Here is a 17363-nt window from a genome sequence, read left to right on the forward strand (position 1 = left end):
TTGGCAATAGTGATCATAATATGTTCAAATTTGATTTAATGACTGGGAGTCAGTAAGCAAATCCACGGCTGTCGTGCTAAACTTTCAAAAGGGAAACTTTGATAAAATAAGAATAGTTAGAAAAAAAATGAAAGGAGCAGCTACAAAAGTAAAAAGTGTACAAGAGGCGTGGTCCTTGTTAAAAAATACCATCCTAGAAGCACAATCCAGATGTATTCCACACATTAAGAAAGGTGGAAAGAAGGCAAAACGATTACCGGCATGGTTAAAAGGGGAGGTGAAAGAAGCTATTTTAGCCAAAAGATCTTCATTCAAAAATTGGAAGAAGGATCCAACAGAAGAAAATAGGATAATGCATAAACGTTGGCAAGTTAAATGTAAGACATTGATGAGACAGGCTAAGAGAGAATTTGAAAAGAAGTTGGCTGTAGAGGCAAAAACTCACAGTAAAAACTTTTTAAAATATATCCGAAGCAGAAAGCCTGTGAGGGAGTCAGTTGGACTGTTAGATGATAGATGGGACAAAGGGGCACTTAGAGAAGATAAGACCATTGCAGAAAGATTAAATGATTTCTTTTCTTCGGTGTTTACTGAAGAGGATGTTGGGGAGGTACCCGTACTGGAGAAGGTTTTCATGGGTAATGATTCAGATGGACTGAACCAAATCACAGTGAACCTAGAAGATGTGGTAGACCTGACTGACAAACTTAAGAGTAATAAATCACCTGGACCGAATGGTATACACCCCAGAGCTCTGAAGGAACTAAAAAATGAAATTTCAGACCTATTAGTAAAAATTTGTAACCTGTCATTAAAATCATCCATTGTACCTGAAGACTGGAGGATAGTTAATGTAACCCCCATATTTAAAAAGGACTCCAGGGGCGATCCGGGAAACTACAGACCGGTTAGCCTGACTTCAGTGCCAGGAAAAATAGTGGAAAGTGTTCCAAACATCAAAATCACAGAACACATGGTTTAATGGAACAAAGTCAGCATGGCTTTACCCAAGGTAAGTCTTGCCTCACAAATCTGCTTCACTTTTTTGAAGGCGTTAATAAACATGTGGATAAAGGTGAACCTGTAGATGTAGTGTACTTGGATTTTCAGAAGGCATTTGACAAAGTTCCTCATGAGAGGCTTCTAGGAAAAATAAAAAGTCATGGGATAGATGGCGATGTCCTTTTGTGGATTACAAACTGGCTAAAAGACAGAAAACAGAGAGTAGGATTAAATGGACAATTTTCTCAGGGGAAGGGTGTGGGCAGTGGAGTGCCTCAGGGATCTGTATTGGGACCCTTACTTTTAAATATGTTTATAAATGATCTGGAAAGAAATACGACAAGTGAGGTAATCAAATTTGCAGATGATACAAAATTGTTCAGAGTAGTTAAATCACAAGCAGATTGTGATAAATTGCAGGAAGACCTTGTGAGGCTGGAAAATTGGGCATCAAAATGGCAGATGAAATCTAATGTGGACAAGTGCAAGGTGATGCATATATAGGGAAAAATAACCCATGCTATAGTTACACAATGTTAGGTTCCATATTAGGTGCTACTACTCAAGAAAGGTGTCATAGTGGATAACACATTGAAACAGTCAGTTCAGTGTGCTGTGGCAGTCAAAAAAGCAAACAGAATGTTGGGAATTATTAGAAAGGGAATGGTGAATAAAACGGAAAATGTCATAATGCCTCTGTATCACTCCATGGTGAGACCGCACCTTTAATACTGTGTACAATTCTGGTCGCCCCATCTCAAAAAAGATACAGTTGCGATGGAGAAGGTACAGAGAAGGGCGACCAAAATGATAAAGTGAATGGAACAGCTCCCCTATGAGGAAAGACTGAAGAGGTTAAGGCTTTTCAGCTTGGAGAAGAGACGGCTGAGGGGGGATATGATAGAGGTGTTTAAAATCATGAGAGGTCTAGAACGGGTAGATGTGAATCGGTTATTTACTCTTTCGGATAGTAGAAAGACTAGGGGGCACGCCATGAAGTTAGCATGGGGCACATTTAAAACTAATCGGAGAAAGTTCTTTTTCACTCAACGCACAATTAAACTCTGGAATTTGTTGCCAGAAGATGTGGTTAGTGCAGTTAGTATAGCAGTGTTTAAAAAAGGATTGGATAAGTTCTTGGAGGAGAAGTCCATTACCTGCTATTAATTAAGTTGACTTAGAAAATAGCCACTGCTATTACTAGCAACGGTAACATGGAATAGACTTAGTTTTTGGGTACTTGCCAGGTTCTTATGGCCTGGATTGGCCACTGTTGGAAACAGGATGCTTGGCTTGATGGACCCTTGGTCTGACCCAGTATGGCATGTTCTTATGTTCTTAACATCCCAGAATAGCCATCATCCACGAAAGGAATGAGACCATGATAGAGAGCTAGTGGAGGGACTTCTTTGAGAAGCCCCCCGCGGCTTGCTGTACCTGCGCTGCCCCCTGAAACAAGTGCGAAGGAAAAAAAGGGGCCGTTTAGGGCGGTCCACAGGCAGCTTATGAATCTTGTTGTCACAAAGATTTGATAAGCTGTTCCAGGTCCTCCCCAAAAAGTAACACCCTTGAATGGGAAAGTGCCCAACTGAGATTTAGAAGAGGAGTCTGCCACCCAATTTCACAGCCAGAGGAGGCGTCTGGCCGACACCGCTAAAACCATGGCTCTGGCCTGCACCCGGAGGAGATCATGGAGGACATCAGCCCCATACGCAACTGCAGCATCCAGCCACTCCGCCTGTCCGCATCTGCAGACGGGAGGCCCTGAGTGCTGAGTAGTTGTTGAACCCACCTGAGACTTGCCCGCTGCATGAGACTGCTAAAGACTGTCGCCCGAACACCAAGCACTAGAACTTCAAAGATCCTTTTGAGATGTACTTCCAACTTCCGATTCTGAAGGTCCTTCAAAGCCATCGCTCCAACCACCGGGATGGTGGTTCTCTTTGTGGAGCGGAAACCGAAGCATCCACCTTGGAGTCCTTGAGCATCTCTAGGCAGTGGTCCGGGAGGGGATAGAGCTTGTCCATTGCTCTGCCCACTCGTAAGCCAGATTCTGGAGCTTCCCATTTCTGGAGAAGTAACTGCATTAGCATAGGATGAAAAGGGAAGGTACGTGGAGGGGCTCTCAGTCCTGCCAGGACAGGGTCCACATTACTGGAAACCGCTGTACTTGCGGCTTCCGCAGGAGGGGCATCTGTGCCCCACTCGGCTAGAACAAAAAGGGATGAGCGGGTCCAGCTCCTCCTGCTGGAACAAGCATAAGACCCGCGGGTCATCCCCTTCGACCGGTGGATTCTGAGTTAAAGAATCTGCATCCGGATCAGGCTCCGGGAGCTGAGGAGGTGGGGTAGGAGGATCCGGCTAGTTTTGCGCCCCTGGTATGGTCCGAACCCAATTAGTCCCCTGGTAATCTGGGAGCTTAGGTCCCTGGTCTGTAGATACCCTAGGCACCTTTGCAGGTGGAGGGCCTATAGGAACCTTCACAGGTGGGGGGTCTTTGGGGGGATCCTCCTGTTGCAGCAAGCTAGCGACATAAGCTCTGTGTAATGAAAGTACAAAATCAGTAGTAAAATGAGAAGGGGCTTTCCCTGGAATTGGAGGAGGGGGGGATATCGTCCTGAGGGTCCAGGATCAAATCCGGAGAGTCCACAGGGCTTAAATCCGGAGGGGATTGAGGAACTACAGAATCCCTTCCCCTGTCCAGCAAAGAAACAGGCTCGATATGTGCAGCAGGCCGGCTCTCCACATGTCAATACAAAATGGCGATCAAGGCATTGGGGGGGGGGGGGTGTATGAGGAGTTGCCACAGGAACAGCAAAGTCCTTCTGCGCCTGGCTGCTGCGAGCAGGAGAGAGAGAAAACTGTTCTCCGCTCCTTCCCCCGTAAGCTGCCGGTCCTTGTCCAGGGTACTGATTAATACAAAGTAAAAACCTTTCCTCTTTTTTTTTTTTCCAGACAACTTAAAGGGACAGAGGAATTTTACTTCTCTGACAAGAGACCAGAGGCATGAAACTTCTCAGGGGTCTCAATGGGGGAGGGACTGGACCACCAGTATCACCCCAGAGCCAGGCAAGAGGCCACCAGGAAAAGGGTCCTAGGCTGAATAAATCAAGGGGACAGGACCCCCCCCCCTAGGCCCAAGCAAGAGCAAGGAGTCAGAACAAAACTGCTCCCGATGACTAAATTTATTTTTTTTTACTTTTTAAACACTGGGAATTAAACCAATACTTGCTTGATCCTTTATAACTAGAGAAGGAGGAAGAAGAACTTCCGCAAACCAAAAACTGCTACAAAGAAAGGGAACCACAGGTTCTGCTATCTGCATCTGCTGGAGAAAGAGAAATACTGAAGGGACACAGGGGGAGAACTGTCCTGATATAGGATACCTTTTGAGTTTTTCTCTGTCTCCATCTGCTGGAAAGGAGGTTCAAACCATTGTCTGGACTGATCCTGGTACATACAGGGAAATATCATGTCGTCAGCTCTGCTCCGTCTGCTGGTAGAGGTGCATAACCCACTAGTCATGGATTAACCTATCTGAATGTTATGAAATGCACAATTAAGCTCTGGAATTCATTGCCAGGGGATGTGGTAAAGACAACTGATGTAACTGGGTTTAAAAAAAGATTTGAACAAGTTACTGGAGAAGTCCATAAACCGTTATTAACCGACCTGAGGAAAGCCATACTTTTCCCTAGGTGTAAGAAACAGGGAATCTATATATTATTTGAGAACCTGTCAAGTATTTGTGACCTGGACTGGCAACCTCTGGAAACAGCATACTGGGCTTCATGGACCCTTGTTCTGACTCACTAAATTACTATGACTAGTATAGATGGGCTGTTGGGGAGGGGGGTGATAGAGAGCAGTGGGAATGGACTGGGGATCCTCAAACCGAGGTTTGATAAGGGATCTGCACATCCAAAATGATTGGGAAACCCTGTTCTTGGGTGTACATATTTAAGTTCTTAAGTCTCAGGCTTTTTACTGCAGACTCCATCATTTCATAGCTGTTCTCTGAACCTCTTCTATTGTTTATATCCTTCAGGAGGTGCAGCCTCCAGAACTGAACATATCACCTCGTTTATTCTATTGATTAATGCCTCATTACAGGTCATCTGTACAGAGCCATTAACCAGTAAAATAAATGAGGCTATGTCTCTCCCTTGTCACTCTAACAACCCTCTAGCTTTGGCCATCATCTTGTTATACTATTTTGTTAGCTTGGGATCATCAGATATGAACACCTCAAGGTCGCTTTCCTGCATGGTGTACAACTGAAGGGGATCAGAACCCCCACCTGAGACAAGAACAGCAACTCCTAACACCAGGACTCCATGTACCAGAATCACCCGCTTCACAAAGGGTCTGCTGCCTGCACTAAAGCTTATGGACAGAATAGAGAGTAACTGCAGAAACTGCACATCATCCAAACTGCTAGCAAGCTTTCACACACTGTTCTTATTGTCTTTTAGTAATGCTGATAGATTTCGGTTATGACAGCCAAGTCAGTAACCCTGCTGAGCACACAGAACTAACCAGAACAAAGGACGCATTATGTATAAGGCAGTATTATTGTTGCAATTCCTTTCACAGAACTGCAATTCCCGACAGCCTCTCCTGCAAATGACGTATCAGTATTCACATGACCTGAAGCCAGAACAAAGGAGAAACATCGGGAAAGTTCCACGCTGAAGGAAGGAGGGAGCCACCTAGCCCCTCAGTCTGAATATGCTTGCTCAAAGGGGAGGTGAAAGAAGCTATTTTAGCCAAAAGATCTTCATTCAAAAATTGGAAGAAGGATCCAACAGAAGAAAATAGGATAAAGCATAAACGTTGGCAAGTTAAATGTAAGACATTGATAAGACAGGCTAAGAGAGAATTTGAAAAGAAGTTGGCTGTAGAGGCAAAAACTCACAGTAAAAACTTTTTAAAATATATCCGAAGCAGAAAGCCTGTGAGGGAGTCAGTTGGACCGTTAGATGATCGAGGGGTTAAAGGGGCACTTAGAGAAGATAAGGCCATCGCGGAAAGATTAAATGATTTCTTTGCTTCGGTGTTTACTGAAGAGGATGTTGGGGAGGTACCCGTAATGGAGAAGGTTTTCATGGGTAATGATTCAGATGGACTGAATCAAATCACGGTGAACCTAGAAGATGTGGTAGGCCTGATTGACAAACTGAAGAGTAGTAAATCACCTGGACCGGATGGTATACACCCCAGAGTTCTGAAGGAACTAAAAAATGAAATTTCAGACCTATTAGTAAAAATTTGTAACTTATCATTAAAATCATCCATTGTACCTGAAGACTGGAGGATAGCAAATGTAACCCCAATATTTAAAAAGGGCTCCAGGGGCGATCCGGGAAACTACAGACCGGTTAGCCTGACTTCAGTGCCAGGAAAAATAGTGGAAAGTGTTATAAACATCAAAATCACAGAACATATAGAAAGACATGGTTTAATGGAACAAAGTCAGCATGGCTTTACCCAGGGCAAGTCTTGCCTCACAAATCTGCTTCACTTTTTTGAAGGAGTTAATAAACATGTGGATAAAGATGAACCGGTAGATATAGTATACTTGGATTTTCAGAAGGCGTTTGACAAAGTTCCTCATGAGAGGCTTCTAGGAAAAGTAAAAAGTCATGGGATAGGTGGCGATGTCCTTTCGTGGATTGCAAACTGGCTAAAAGACAGGAAACAGAGAGTAGGATTAAATGGGCAATTTTCTCAGTGGAAAGGAGTGGACAGTGGAGTACCTCAGGGTTCTGTGTTGGGACCCTTACTGTTCAATATATTTATAAATGATCTGGAAAGAAATACGACGAGTGAGATAATCAAATTTACAGATGACACAAAATTGTGCAGAGTAGTTAAATCACAAGCAGATTGTGATAAATTGCAGGAAGACCTTGTGAGACTGGAAAATTGGGCATCCAAATGGCAGATGAAATTTAATGTGGATAAGTGCAAGGTGATGCATATAGGGAAAAATAACCCATGCTATAATTACACGATGTTGGGTTCCATATTAGGTGCTACAACCCAAGAAAGAGATCTAGGTGTCATAGTGGATAACACATTGAAATAGTCGGTTCAGTGTGCTGCGGCAGTCAAAAAAGCAAACATAATGTTGGGAATTATTAGAAAAGGAATGATGAATAAAACGGAAAATGTCATAATGCCTCTGTATCGCTCCATGGTGAGACCGCACCTTGAATACTGTGTACAATTCTGGTCGCCGCATCTCAAAAAAGATATAATTGCGATGGAGAAGGTACAGAGAAGGGCTACCAAAATGATAAGGGGAATGGAACAACTCCCCTATGAGGAAAGACTAAAGAGGTTAGGACTTTTCAGCTTGGAGAAGAGACGACTGAGGGGGGATATGATAGAGGTGTTTAAAATCATGAGAGGTCTAGAACGGGTAGATGTGAATCGGTTATTTACTCTTTCGGATAGTAGAAGGACTAGGGGACACTCCATGAAGTTAGCATGGGGCACATTTAAAACTAATCGGAGAAAGTTCTTTTTTACTCAACGCACAATTAAACTCTGGAATTTGTTGCCAGAGAATGTGGTTCGTGCAGTTAGTATAGCTGTGTTTAAAAAAGGATTGGATAAGTTCTTGGAGGAGAAGTCCATTACCTGCTATTAAGTTCACTTAGAGAATAGCCACTGCCATTAGCAATGGTTACATGGAATAGACTTAGTTTTTGGGTACTTGCCAGGTTCTTATGGCCTGGATTGGCCACTGTTGGAAACAGGATGCTGGGCTTGATGGACCCTTGGTCTGACCCAGTATGGCATTTTCTTATGTTCTTATGTTCTTATGCAGAACGCACGTGCAAGAGATAAGAAATGTGAAATGTATAAAAAGTTTCTCCCTGCAAAGGGGGGTGTGCAGTTTTACTGAAAACCATTTCAGCTGCATCTAATTGCTAGCAAATAAAACTTTTCCTTCTCGGACCAGTGCCTGAAGTCTTCTGTTTGTACCTGCTGTTTGTTACCCTGTTACACAACTATCTTGCACCCCCTCATGTTATTTCTTCCTTGAATTTCTGTATCTGGCAAATTTCCTCTATTCTCTCTTTTCTAGTGCAAGTGCTATATTATAACGTGCTCTCTCAAGGTATAAAGAAACGTTTAGTACTTGAAAAAAAAAAAGCATGACATAAAAATAACTCAGATTCTCTCCTGTGTTGCACAATCCTGCAGGTAAGTTCAGAATTTGGGATTAGATACAATAAAAAACACTTCAGGAGAGCAAAGGCACTGCATAAGGTCACAGAAAGCTCTTACCATGAACATCTTCAAAATTAGAAACTGGCTGGGACAACTCTTCTTCCTGAAAAGAGGCTGCATTCTCCAGTTGTGAATTCCTGCTCTGTATTGTGCAAGTCTCTGAGCTTATAGCTTCTGAGATGGCCCTTTTGTTGCGAGGATTCTGACGACAGTTCACCTTTGATGGGACATGCTGCATCCTAGAAGTCACAGCTCCAATACCGTCCAAACCCCCCTCATTATCAGTCATAAGCTGTGCCGTGCTCTTACTCCACTCCCATTTAACGGACAAAGCATTCTCAATAAGAAATGCACTGCAGTCAGACTCAGTAGCCATGATATAGTCGTGCCCATCGCCACATCCCCATACAGCTTGAATTATCCCACAGTACTCAGAAGATAAGACGCTTTGCAAATTTGGCACAGACTGACAGTTCTCAGCATGGTTATGGGTCCATGCGACCAAACTGTGTAAGCACTGAGGGCTAGATGTGATCAGATCTACTGTTCAAATGAAAAGAAAAAAAAAGGTTATACAAATAGTTCATTTTTCCAGCAACTGAGAATTTCAGCTTCTCCCCTCTGTGAAATAAAATTAACACTATACTAACAAACTTAACCACCAAAAATATTCAATGCAGTTTTACATACCAACCAATCAAGACCATAACTGAAAGCAGTTTTGTACTTTTCTTACCCAAGCACGATCCTTTTTCTGTACTTGATAGAGTCTGGATAGAACTGGCCCTGCACACATCAAAGCAGAATAATGTTTAGCAGAGTGCCAAGCTACATGGTATATGGAGGATGAAGACAGAGAACACAAGTCTGAAGGAAAACATCTGCTGACAGGAGCAAGAACTTTGTATACTGAAATGTACGATCTACATACACTGACAAATCCGCCTTCAGTGGCTTTCAACCTGCCATGTCAGTCCGTGTAGACATGTGGAAATAAATATTACAAACAAGCTGAAAATGAGATTTTTTTTTATTGTGCTGTGACCAGCTTTCCAGTGCTATGCCCACTAACCACAGGTCAGTGAAAATAAGCTAAGAAAGATGTTGCCAAAATGTACAACTATACATAAACCATTGCTGAATACACAAGCCAACTTACAATTTACTTGTACAGTCTGGAAACATCCTCCTTAGCTCCTTCTGCACTAATCCGACAAAGGAAAAGATTGCTCGAAAGTGAGTGAAAAATAAATTTAGAACTGTTTACGAAAACAATCCTGTAATTCAATTCCAATTAAATCTGTACTTGACATCACTTGCAAATGAGTTCATTGATATTGGACAACCCATGACATGGTTATCACTATCCAGAATGGTGAGAATTCTTGGAAGTTGTATATTGCACAACAGCCTGGAATTTGGTTTATTAACTACTAGAAATAAAGGTGGAGTTATAAGTGATATCTTGCAATTTAATGTTCTGCCATACTATCATCCTGAAGCATACAGTTGGAACCTACCTTCCTTTTGTCTTTGAATGGCCCAAAGGAGATGCATTCACTTTCTGAATGAATGTTTTCAGGACACTTCGACACTTATAAAACTGAGCATGGCAGTTCTTGCAAACAAACTGTGGCAGGGAGGTATCTTGCTGAACTGTCACCCCGACCAGCTGCTGAAAATCGGTAAAGAACACGTGGTCCACGCGACGCTGTTGTTCCAAGCTCTCGCCAAGCACCGGAACTTTCCCAAATGCATTCCGCAAACTCCGGGAGGAAAATTTCCCATGGCAAAGTCGGCAGTATCCTGTGCTCAGAGTTCTTCCAACTCCTGCAACAAGCAATGACATGACTAGAGAGAATTACAGATAACCCTATTAAAAAAAACCAAAAAACACATCAGATCTGCCAGCCTGACCAATCATTCCTGTCCACAATAGCATATCCAAGCTGCAAGCCAATTGGCCTCGACCTGTGTATCATTAAAAAAAATCAGCTTTTCTGGACAAAAGACTCCCTAATTCCAGTACCATTGGACAGACTATGAATCTGAAGGAAAGCTGTGAAAATGAAGACCAAAGAGCATTCTAAGGAAATTAAAGAAAGTTACAGACATGTACAAAATAGGAAAAGGCTACAAAATAATATCCAAGTGCTTGGATATCCCAGTGAGCACTGTTAGATCAATTGTGAGGAATTGGAAGTTGCATCATACTACCCAGACAGAGACTGCCTAGGCAAGGCCCGCCCTCAAAACTCAACATCAGAGCAAAGAAAAGATTTGTGAGGGAAGCCATAGAGAGGCAACAATCACTCTGAAGGAGCTACAGAGATCAGTGGCTGAGACTGAGTGGAGGTGCACCAAGCAACCATACATATCAAGAGCTTTGCATACAACTCTCCTGCATGGGAGGATGGCTAGAAAGGAAACTTTGGTTCTTACCTGATAATTTTCGTTCCTGTAGTACCAAGGATCAGTCCCGACTCCTGGGTTTATTCATCCGTGCCAGCAGGCGGAGACAGAGAAAGTAAAACTGACACTGCTTTATATACCCTGATGCCACCTGCAGTTCCTCAGTATTAATCTGTACCAAAGCTAAATGCAAACAAATCATAAAAAACCATTGGAATATAAGGTATGACGTCCAACTGTCTTAACTCCCTAGACTCGGAAGTAGAAAGATCTAGGCCCGCCAAGCATGTGAGCGCTACCGTCTGATTCAAATGAAAAGTGGACACTACTTTCAGAAGAAAGGAGGGAACCGTTCGTAAAGAAACTTCTTCTTTAGAAATCCTAAAGATAAGGCCTGTAGCTCCGAAACACGCCACACTGATACGATAGCCACGAGGAAAACGACCTTCAACGTCGGATCTTTCAAGGTCGCCTGCGTCAGCAGCTCGAAAGGCTGACGCAGGCACAAAAGGGCACAGAGAACCAGGCTGAGCTTCTACGAAGGATAGGGGCTCCGAATCGGAGGACGAATATGTTTAACGCCAAGCAGAAAACAAACCACATCCGGACGAGACGATAGAGCGAGGCCCTGTACCTTTCTCCGAAAACTACCAAGGGCTGCCATCTGAACTCGTAGGGAATTGAAGGCTAGACCTTTTACTAGACCTGCCTGCAGAAAGGCCAGAACATCCGGAATAGTAGCCCTGGACGGCTCCACCACTCGGTTCAGGCACCAGTCCTCGAAAATACCCCAAACTCTGATGTAGGCTATGGAGGTAGAAGGTTTACAGGACTGCAAAAAAGCGTAGTAATCACCTCTTCCGGGTAACCCTTATTTCTAAATCTCCGCCTTTCAAAAGCCATGCCGCTAGACAAAAGCGAACTACCTCTGTGAAATAAACGGGACCTTGTCGCAGCAGACTCGGGGACAGATGAAATCTCAGCGGGCCGTCTACCACCAGATTGAGAAGGTCCGCAAACCACGGACGCCTCGGCCACTCTGGCGCGACGAGTATCACCTTGCCCGAATGAGCCTCGATGCAGCGTAGAACCTTGCCAACCAACGGCAATGGCAGAAAGACAGAATGGACAGGGAAGCACCAGAGTGTCTACAACTTCCGCTCCTGGCTCTCTTCGACGACTGAAAAATTGAGGAGCTTTGGCATTGCGATACGTCGTTAACAAGTCGATCGCGGGCCTGGACCATCGGTTGCACAGGAGACTGAAAGCCTCGGAGAGTTCCCACTCTCCTGGATCCAACTGGTGGCGGCTGAGAAAATCGGCCTGCACATTGTCCACTCCGGCAATGTGAGAGGCTGCTATCCTGTACAGGTGCTGTTTCGCCCAGCTGATTAAAAGTTGAGCCTCCGTCGCTACCGGACGACTCAGAGTTCCGCCCTGACGATTGATGTAAGCCACCGTCGTTGCATTGTCGGAGAGAATCCGCACTGATCTCCCCTCTACTAAGGGAAGGAGGGCCTGTAGCGCCAACCGAACCGCTCTGGTCTCCAACCGATTGATCGACCAAGAAGACTCCGACCTCATCCACTGCTCCTGCACTGCTGTTCCTTGACAAAACCGCTCCCCACCCGGAGAGGCTGGCATCGGTGGTTACCACTATCCAGGAGGGAATTTCCAAGACCACACCCCGTCATAATCCGGACACAGCCACCAAAGAAGATTAGACCATGCCGAATCCGTCACGGCTGGGAGCCTGACAAGAGAAGGATCCAGAAGACAGTGAGGCCCAAAAACGACGATTCCCCCAGAATCTGGACCTCTGAGGAAAAGCCTGACCTCTGGCAGCTTGTGGACCTTATTCTCTCCCAGAGACTTAATCATGTCCTCCAACTGTTGGCTGAAGAGCAACTTTCTCTTGACAGGCAAGGAACTCAGCTGAGCTTTCGAGGAGACATCCGCCAACCAATTTCTGAGCCAAAGGAGCCTGCAGGCCGAAACGGCGGAGACCATTGTTCTTCCCAACGTGCACAGATCATACAGTGCGTCCGCACTGTAAGCCACCACCACCTCCAAACGACCAGCTTGAGCCGCGTCCGCTTCCAAAAGGGAAGAGACAGATTGTAAGTGCTGCACCCAACGCAGGCTCACATGCAGAGCAAAACTGCTGCACATGGCCACCCGCACTCCCAGGGAGGAGGTCTCAAATATCTTTTTAAGCTGTACCTCCAACTTTCGGTCCCGCAAATCTTTTAGTGCCGTCGCTCCCATGACTGGGATGGTGGTCTTTGTAGTGACTGCAGAAACTGCCGCATCCACCTTGGGTACCCTGAGCAGCTCCAGCACATCCTCCAGTAGCGGGTACAACTTATCCATAGCGCGGCTGACTTTCAAACCTAGATCTGGAGTGTCCCACTCCCGGAACAAGAGGTCAGTGCCCGACATATGAAAGGGAAAAGAGCGAGCCAGACCTCTTAGACCTCCTCCTGCGGGACTTCAATTCTGAGCTCTTCCAGAATATTCGGGATAAGCGGACCCAATTCATCTCTCCGGAACAAGCGTACCACCTTGGGATCATCACCGTCTACCACAGAAGCGCCTCCCTGTTTGGGCACCAAGGGCTGACCATCCTGGCCTGCGTCTATCCCCTGAAGGTCTTGCGGGGAAGGGTCTCCTCCATCAGAAAGATTTTATTTATTTTATTTTAACATCTTTTTTATACCGACATTAAAATACACATCATATGGGTTTACATTGCAACGAAAGGATGAAATTACATAGAACAGGGGAAGGGGAGAACCAGGAGATTATGAGTGAGAGAGTATAGGCTCTAGGGGGAGCCTGAGAGGTAAAGCGAGGGGGGGTGGGAATGGGAGATAAAAAACAAAAACAAAACATATTTACAAACATTGATACAAAGAAAGATCCGACGAAGATGAATCATCCGGACCTGCCACGGATCTGAGAGGGCGCTTAGACTTAATATGTCGTCCCCCCCACACCAGCGGGGACTTGGGACACTTATGGGAGGAGGGAACCTCAGAGACCTTGCCCCTCTTGCGTTTGGACGCTCTCCAAGCCTAGAACATTTTGTGAAAAAACCACCAAGTTAGAAGAGAACGAACGACGAAGACGACCCATCTGAGGCCCCCTCAGGATCATCATCCGAAGTATCAGCCCGATCCTCCTGCGACCTGCCCTTCCCCCCACCACCACCCCCGGTCGCGGGGAGAGAGGTGACGGGGAACTCCGTGCCTCCATCGCGGCTCTCTCTGCATCCTTGAACGTTTTCAAAATGGCTTCCGCCCCTGCACTAAGCAGGAACAGATCAGGCGGCTGCGGCTGAGCTGTAAGCCTCCCAGGCTCCGGGCGCCAAGAAGAACTGCTACTGCTACGGGGATTCCCCTCAGCGGACCTCCCAGAGGTCCCTTCACCTCCCGAGACACAATCTGCACAAATGCCGGCTCTAGAGAGGCGGGTGCGCGCGCTGCCGTACGCGGAGCAGGCCGCACCATGAGGCATAGCCTCGGGCTAAATTTAGCTCCGATCAGCTGAGGTAAGTGTGCCAAAAATAGACCAGGCGGCAGGGGCCTTCGCGCGAGCCGAAATGCGGTGGTAAGGCAGGCAGAGAGGAGCTGGAGAGAACACAGGACCGGCCAACCAGAAAAAAAATTTACTTTTTTTTTTTCCACAGTACTCCGAAGGCTATGCTGAGCTGCCTGCCACTGGTGAGTGAGCAGGGCTCCCCAGTATCACCCGCCAGCTGTAGCAGTCCCCAGGTCTTCAACCCCCTGCTCTTTTGCCTCTGATACCAGGGGGGGATGGTCCCACCAGGACCTGCCAACCCCCTGGGAGGCTGAAAGGAACTTGCTGCGCCTTCTGCTGCTGTTTTCACAATCTCCAGAAAATTTTTTTTTTTTTTTTTTTTAAAGAGCCAGAAAACTTCTAAGGCACATCTACTGGCTTGGACGGCTGGAGCTGGTGATCCTGATCCACATCCGGTCCCTCATCAGGGGCTTGCAGAGGAGACTCACCTTCATCCACCCCGTCCGTATCTGAACTGTCCACCTGACAGGAAAAGAACCAGAGAGGGTGTTTGGCCTTGGGGGCTTCTATGCCACTGTGTGATTTGGTATGCTTGTGGAGTGATGAAGCTCCTGTCCCAGCCCCCAGCGACGGCAGGACCTCACAGGGTACCTTAGTACCCTGGCTCTTTGCTGCTTTTCGTGCTTTGAAGGCTTTATGCAGCAACAAAACAAAATCGGAGAACGAGAAAGAAGACTCAGAGTCCTAGATCTGTGCTGCCTGCAAGTCGCACCCCCCCCAGGGGCAGCAGGATGTGGCTAAAGAGGTGGGCAGAGGGAGGTCACGTGATGCGGTGAGCCGGGCGAGACGCTCTTGTCTGTGCTCCGTGTACTCTCCCCCGAATTAAGCCTACAACAGACCTAAAAAGTGGAAATCCGGCAGATTTAAAGGTGAGCCGAGCTGTGTGATATCTGCAGCGTAAGCGGAGAACAGGATTGAAGGAGATTCGGAGCTAATTATGACCGCCAAAGCGCCGAGAAAAGATAAGCTAAAGGCAGGAGGAGGGGAAGATAAAATGGCGGAGGTAAACAGTAACGCAGAGACGCCGACGATTGACGAACGGGGCATAGAGAAACTTACAGCCGCCGTCGTGGCCGCTTTAGACCATAAGTTTGAAGGCATTAATGGACACCTTGCCGCTCTAAAAGAATCTATGGGGGACATAGGGCGAAGAATAGACATTGCAGAAGGGAGGATCTCCCTCGTGGAAGAAGACAATATGGCGCTTGCATCCAAAATCACCTCTCTCGAGGCAGCATGCAAGGCAGCGGAAGAAAAACTAGAAGACCTAGAAAATAGGTCAAGGAGAAAAATTTGAAATTTATGGGACTCCCAGAGTCAGTTTCAGAGGGAGAGCTTAAGAAACTTTTGGAGGAGTGGCTGCCTACTGCCTTACAGCTTCCGGACTTAACGGGACGGCTGACTATAGAGAGAGCCCACCGGTTGGGCCCGCGGCGCGACACGGAGAGGAGACCTCGCTTAATCATCGCCCGATTCCTGGATTGGGGGCAAAGAGCATCCATAATGGCGGCATTCAGGAAAGTAAGAACACTGAAATACCAGGACCACTCCGTGATAATTTTTCAAGACTATTCTGCGGGGGTAGCCGCGAAGAGGAAATTGTTCTCCAAAACTTGCCAGGAATTATTCAATAAGAATATGCGCTTTGCGCTTCAATACCCGGCGCTGTTAAAAATTTGGAAGGAGGGCAAGATTCATTCATTTGACTCTCCAAGCAAGGCAGCAGACTGGCTGAAAGCAACAGCGGGAGAAGATACTTAAACGGGCGGCCATAGGAGAGCCCGAGCCGGACACATGCTAGGACATTTGAGGACAAATGTGGGCGTAAAGCTCAAGGAGTCTGTGCAGATGAGTTATGGTTGGGTTTCCCTATCACAGTTTTCAATATTTCTTTAAGTACAGAACTTAAGGTGAGGAACCCAACAGTCACAGAAGCTGCACACTGTTAGGGGGGCAGTTTTTGCCTTGGCGGGTTCAACTAGTATTGCTATGTTTAGCTTTCTGTTCCTGGCGAGAGGCCAGGCTTTGATGTAGATGTGGCCAGTTAGAGAGCCATATAGAAGTTGAACCCAATCACTCAGTAAGTTGATAAGTATTGCTGTTAATTTTAAGTCATAAATAACACACAAATATGATAGGCTTAAAATGGCTACAGGTAATGCTTGGGATAGAGAGCCGGGATGGGATTTCCCTCCTAGCTGGGGGGTACACGAACGTACGTACTACGGACCTCGACCCCATAAGATGGGGATGCTATGGAGTAAAAAGGGTAAGGATACCCTGAGGGGGGAAGGATCAGGAACAGAGGGGATGGGTAGGGAGGGAGGGATTTGGGGGTGGGGAAGGGGAGCGGGGAGGGGGGGCAGGCTGGGATCAGGACGGGACAGGGTAAGGATGATACTGTTTATGCAAAGGATTAACGGGCGATGCCTTGGGGTTCAGGCTGGGAAGCCCCAGGGTCAATTACAGTCATTAAGTTTTCAACAAGGGAGAATAGATATACAGCATAAATGACAACTATTAGATGCGGTTCGTGGAATGTGGGAGGGATAGGATCTCCTATAAAAAGACAAAAGATACTTAGCGCCTTACTTCGGAAAAATATAGGAATTGCGGGACTTCAAGAAACCCACTTAACAGAGGAGGAGAGTAAAAGATTGAAGCGCAGCTGGGTAGGTCAATGTATATATGCCCCAGCGGTAAAGCGGAAGGCGGGAGTGGCGTTACTAGTTCATAAAAATATACAGTTAGACCTGATAAATCAAATTACTGATGAAGAAGGACGATATCTTATAGTGGTTGGGAGAATAAGGGGACAAGAGTATACTTTTTGCTGTACTTACGGCCCTAACTCTTACTCCAAATCCTTCTTTCAGACCTTGATAGCAAAAATTCTATCTGTAGCAAAAGGTCATCTGATAATGCTGGGGGATTTCAACTGTGTCAGCGATGTGGATTTGGACACGTCAGGCACGGGGGTCCGGCGGGATGGAGGCAGGGGTAAAGGAATAGACTACATCACTACCGAACTGAATCTCCTCGATATTTGGCGCACTTTACATCCCACGGAACGTGATTATACTCATGTGTCCAGGGCTCAT

General features: G+C 46.1%; 1 protein-coding gene across 4 annotated transcripts in view; it reads right to left on the reverse strand.

Moving 5' to 3' along the window:
* Positions 1-17363, reverse strand: part of ZNF276 (zinc finger protein 276) — a 332393-nt gene that overhangs the window by 291071 nt on the left and 23959 nt on the right. For 3 of the 4 annotated variants that reach the window (XR_003857676.1, XM_029608214.1, XM_029608212.1), the window contains exons 2-4: positions 9768-10077; positions 8984-9033; positions 8305-8790 (exon numbers count right to left, since the gene is read on the reverse strand). Coding sequence is in view for 3 of the 4 variants with exons in the window: in XM_029608214.1 (XP_029464074.1) it covers positions 8305-8790; positions 8984-9033; positions 9768-10077 (846 nt within the window). In the remaining variant the exon portion in view is untranslated. The remainder of the gene's footprint in view (positions 1-8304; positions 8791-8983; positions 9034-9767; positions 10078-17363) is intronic. The other variant, XM_029608213.1, reaches the window with a different exon arrangement.

The sequence above is a fragment of the Rhinatrema bivittatum genome, chromosome 7 (genome assembly GCF_901001135.1).
Source record: "Rhinatrema bivittatum chromosome 7, aRhiBiv1.1, whole genome shotgun sequence".
Classification (NCBI taxonomy): domain Eukaryota; kingdom Metazoa; phylum Chordata; class Amphibia; order Gymnophiona; family Rhinatrematidae; genus Rhinatrema; species Rhinatrema bivittatum.